This window comes from Acyrthosiphon pisum, chromosome A1, assembly GCF_005508785.2.
Source record: "Acyrthosiphon pisum isolate AL4f chromosome A1, pea_aphid_22Mar2018_4r6ur, whole genome shotgun sequence".
NCBI classification, from domain to species: domain Eukaryota; kingdom Metazoa; phylum Arthropoda; class Insecta; order Hemiptera; family Aphididae; genus Acyrthosiphon; species Acyrthosiphon pisum.
In genome coordinates this window covers 24,805,786-24,810,364 of record NC_042494.1, presented here as the reverse complement: position 1 = coordinate 24,810,364, position 4,579 = coordinate 24,805,786, and the positions used below count along the sequence as shown (strand labels likewise).

The following is a 4,579-nucleotide window of genomic DNA, read 5'->3' as shown; positions in this document are numbered from 1 at the left end:
AGATAGATATTTTTATATAATTTGTTTATAAATTCAAATATTTATGAGCAATATAATATATATATTTATTTAAAAAAAAAAACCATAAAATAGTAAGTACCTGAATTGGTTGTAAGAGAAATATTAATTTTCTCAACTATTATTTGCCTTGTAAAAAGAAACAAATAATTCATGTCATTATTTATATTATAATAAAAGAATTAAGAAAGTGATAATACCTACTTCATAGTTGAGGCGTGTAGAACTATAGCAGCCCAACCAACAAAAAATCAAATTCCGTTTTTATTTGAAAATATGATGCAGAATTTTATTTTATACCAGAACCAAAATGGCCCAACCCTAAAAAAAAATTATTCCGCTAGATAGCAGCACATAATTGTTTGGGCGGCTGACCTAACACAATGTAATTTCAAAACTTTAAATGTCCGTCCTGCACAGTTACATTTATGTGGGTTAGGCCGATATGGTTCTACACGCCTCATTTTTATGTACATAGAATTATGTTAACTTGTGAAAAATAAATGAATATATCCGATGACGTTTAAATATGACGAATTTAATTCAGATATCCAATAAATTATTTTGATCTGAAACTTTCATCTTGTGACACAGCTCGAGGTAAAATATTAACTACGTCAGATTATTAAAAAAGTATTTAGTTAAAAATGGGAATAACTTAATATTTCTAGTATATTACGTAATAGGTAAGTATTATGTCAAAGTGGCCGAAAACTGTAAAGTTTTTATTTTATTAATACAAATCAAACTGTGTTCAGGCGCCCACTCATAACATTATTAATTATTGTACTATTTAATTTACAATTTTATTATAAAAATTCGATGTCCATTCAATGTTTCTCTTAATAGTCTCAATTGTCTGATTGATATCCAAAACAGGTTCTGACTCACAGGGTTCACATGAAATTGGGCAAAACTATTTTGACATAACAACACTTGCAGACTATCTTAAATAACTAAGGCAGGTCACGATGACTATGGTCTATGGCGGACTTACGCGTGATGATTAGGTAACCGATTGACGATTGTCTGCTGACCAGGTGACACTCACATATAAGTCCGCAGAAACAAGAGCATATATAAATGTGAATCACTTATAAAATGTAGACTTGTGAATATTGACGACTTTATTGAAGTGCTTGGTTCAGCCAAATAATACACAATGTAACACAACAATCATAACATCATTAATTTTGTAATATTTTATTATAAAACTTCGATGTCCATTCAATGTTTTTCGTAATAGTTTCAGTTATCTGATTGATAACCAAATCAGGTTCTTTAAAATAACCTGATGATTTAATAATAAATGATTTGAACTGTAAGAAAAAAAACATTTGAACGAAACTTTTTGTTTTTAACAAAATAATATGTTTTGTTAATTACCTCTTCTAATTCTTCTTTAGTTTTCATTTGAGACGCAATATAATTTACATATTTAACTAAACCGTCGCCTTCAGGTTGGTAGCTAAAAATATAAAATAAAAATAATAGGTAATAGGAACTTTCAATTATATTCACTTCATAATATGAATATTGACATAAACAAAATAAAATTTCACGATAACTCACTATTCAGATATATCTGAAATTTTGCAATACAAAAATTCTTTTGCAACTGAAAATCCAACTTCATTTCTCGTTACAGAATCGAATGCTGTGTAGGCGTCTTCTTTGGGAATAATAGAATCATCAAGTAACCAATTTAAATATCTAAATCAAAAATAATGTTTAGCATTATTGTGTTATCTGTATTACGCATAAACGATATTAATACCTCAGTAGTAACGATTTTATTGAAGTACATCCTAATGCAAAGATCATATCATCTTTGTCACTCCTCAAATTGGAACGCTGATAACGTCCCCATAAAAAATTCCATTCTTCTACACCTCCATATTGTATAGCTCGAATCCAAATAGTGTCTTTCAGTTCTTTAGGCAATCTAATATATTTGAATAACAGTTGGTATTTTACTCAATTAAACTTCGATAAAACTCACATATTATTATTGTCAGGGTCTACACTTTTCATCCACTTTCTAAACAAGTCCAGGACTCGTTGGATACAGTCCTTTGTTTGGTATTCGCAAGCTCTGGAAATCACGAGACTTTGAAGTTGTATGTTTTCATAACCATTAACTTTCTCTTCCATGTTTCTAAATTTGTTATACACACACGACAACATATCCCGAATATTGTTCTGAAACCATATTTCATTAAACAAGGTCCATTACGACAAGTAAGTACAAAAGGTAAATATTCAAAATATAATAAAATTTGTATGGAGTTCGGGACTTATAGCAGTTGATCGACTGTATTGCATGAGTATAGCATTTCGTTATTAGAGTTTTGTATGCCATACAAAATAAATTCGTTTTTAATATACGGTGCTCTAAATTATGATATTTTATTTTGCATAGGTATTTTTAATTCTTTCATCTTTGGGTGTTGCGTATCTTCTTGATATATAAAATGAAATCGTAACTGTGAGTTTACTGAAAGAACATTTGCACTGAACAATGATTAAATAAAGTGTGTCAATACTCGATGATGTGATTATTTCAAATTTCTGCCAACTTAGATCTGAAAATTTAAATCAATACTAATTTCCAGTAGTTGACAAAACACTTACAAATTCATCTACAACTCGACATCGATACTCATTTTCAAGAGTCACCTAAATTATTAAATGGATCCGACAGAGGAAAATAGCAATATTTTGGTTTGGTCGTGGTGACTTGTCGGGTCTGGGAACAGTCACTTGACGACGACATGTCACGGCGCCCCGCACCCCGACAGGTCACGCCTAGGACCTTTATTATTACGTTAAGCTATATGTCTTCAACGATTGTTTTTATACATTTACTATAAGTTATAACTGTGTAATTTACGGATAAATTAATAGCTCATCGTTAGAAGTCCTAGACGTTTATAATTAATGATAAAATAAGAAATGCCTTTTAAACTAACTTGGAACACTGCATGTTTCGGAGTCCTTTTCAGTAAATTATCAATCTTTCTCCAACCGCTGAGAGCAGCCAACCACGGTGTATACTCTATTTCGTGTTTTAGATATTTCAAAAGTTGGAACGTGATTTCGTAGTCCATATCACCGACTTGTGAAAAGCTAAGCGAATCAAGGATCAACTGTACTCGGTTTAACGTGGGTATAGTTTCGTATTTGGTTGGATCATTCAGCGTACAAATGATACCCATCCAGTTTCGTGTATCGTAAAACACTCTGAATAAAACTATAAAAACATATGATGAATAATATAGTATTACTATTATGTTATAATTTATCAAACGATTAAAACGATTCGATTCAATAATAGCCCTCTAATAATATAAGACCTACCGGTCATTTGCATGTTATAGATGACCCACTCGTTGTCTTTGGCCAATGGTGTTGTTAGGTTGTTGTTTTCGCAATTCAACCAGAATTTCGCATTTGTCTGGTTTAAGTCCCCAGAAGTTGTCATAGTGATTGGTATCCACCAACAGGTTTTATTGTCCGTACCGTTTGATTTGATCGATAGATATCTTTCCTGCAGCATTTAGTACGTATAGTATTATATTATAATATATTTTGAAAAACAATGAATCTCATCAACACAACATAATAAGAAATCAAATTATTTTTGTTCGTGAGTTTACCTGGGACAATGTAACCGTGCCGGCAGAATAATCCCGGACGACATTCAATACGGGATAACCGGTTTGCCGTGTCCATGTGTCCATTATTTGTTTCACAGTGACATTTTTGTCCAAAGTTCCTTGTCGGTGTGCTTCCTCCGTCAATGAGCTCCACAAATCATCCTGTTCGGCGTTGGAAAATTTGTATTCGTGTATGTAGTTTCTAATGCCTTGTTTGAACGTATCCTCGCCAAGGAATGTGTTCATCATGTGAAACAAAATTGGTCCCTTTGCGAACGTTATCGGGTCCTGAGAAATGGGTGCTATTTCATCGGGCTTTCCGATGGCTACCGACAAGGGGTGTGCCGATTGAAGCGAATCGAGGTTCAAAACAAGTAAAAAGTTTTTAACGTTTGCGACTTGGAAATATTTCGATTCGGGGAACACCTATATAGTATGAATAAAAATAAAACAATAATATGAACACGTTTTTCCATAGTAAATTAGATATTAATAACCGTCTGACGGTCATGAAACTTACGAAATCCACTCCACGGAGTCCTAAGTACTCGGCAAATCCTTCATTCAACCAAAGGTCGGTCCACCATTTCATGGTAACGAGATTACCAAACCATTGATGAGCCAGTTCGTGGGTGATAGAATGGCCTACATCATATACGTCATCAATTTTGGCCACGTTCAGATCGATTAACAAATAGTTCTCTCTAAATAATTATTTAATCAGATTTTAAAGCGCGGTATTGGTACGACGGTACTAAACAATATTATATGTTACAGTTAGAACCCGAAATCTGTAATACCCAGTTTTAACTGGACAATACTTTACGACCCCTATTTGTCAAAACTGATTTTGACTAGTTAAAACTAGAATATTATTAACCTGTAAGATTAAATGTTTAAAT

At 32.5% G+C, this 4,579-nt stretch overlaps 1 protein-coding gene across 4 annotated transcripts in view; it reads right to left on the bottom strand.

Annotated features, from left to right (window-relative positions):
• Positions 1-1,122: 1,122 nt before the first annotated feature.
• Positions 1,123-4,579, bottom strand: part of LOC100165428 (aminopeptidase N) — an 81,689-nt gene continuing 78,232 nt past the window's right edge. For all 4 annotated transcript variants that reach the window (XM_029486834.1, XM_029486833.1, XM_029486835.1 and 1 more), the window contains exons 6-14: positions 4,198-4,381; positions 3,678-4,103; positions 3,379-3,568; positions 2,991-3,271; positions 2,021-2,220; positions 1,796-1,963; positions 1,591-1,731; positions 1,405-1,486; positions 1,123-1,337 (exon numbers count right to left, since the gene is read on the bottom strand). In XM_029486834.1, the coding sequence (XP_029342694.1) occupies positions 1,206-1,337; positions 1,405-1,486; positions 1,591-1,731; positions 1,796-1,963; positions 2,021-2,220; positions 2,991-3,271; positions 3,379-3,568; positions 3,678-4,103; positions 4,198-4,381 (1,804 nt within the window). In that variant the 3' untranslated portion in view covers positions 1,123-1,205. The remainder of the gene's footprint in view (positions 1,338-1,404; positions 1,487-1,590; positions 1,732-1,795; positions 1,964-2,020; positions 2,221-2,990; positions 3,272-3,378; positions 3,569-3,677; positions 4,104-4,197; positions 4,382-4,579) is intronic.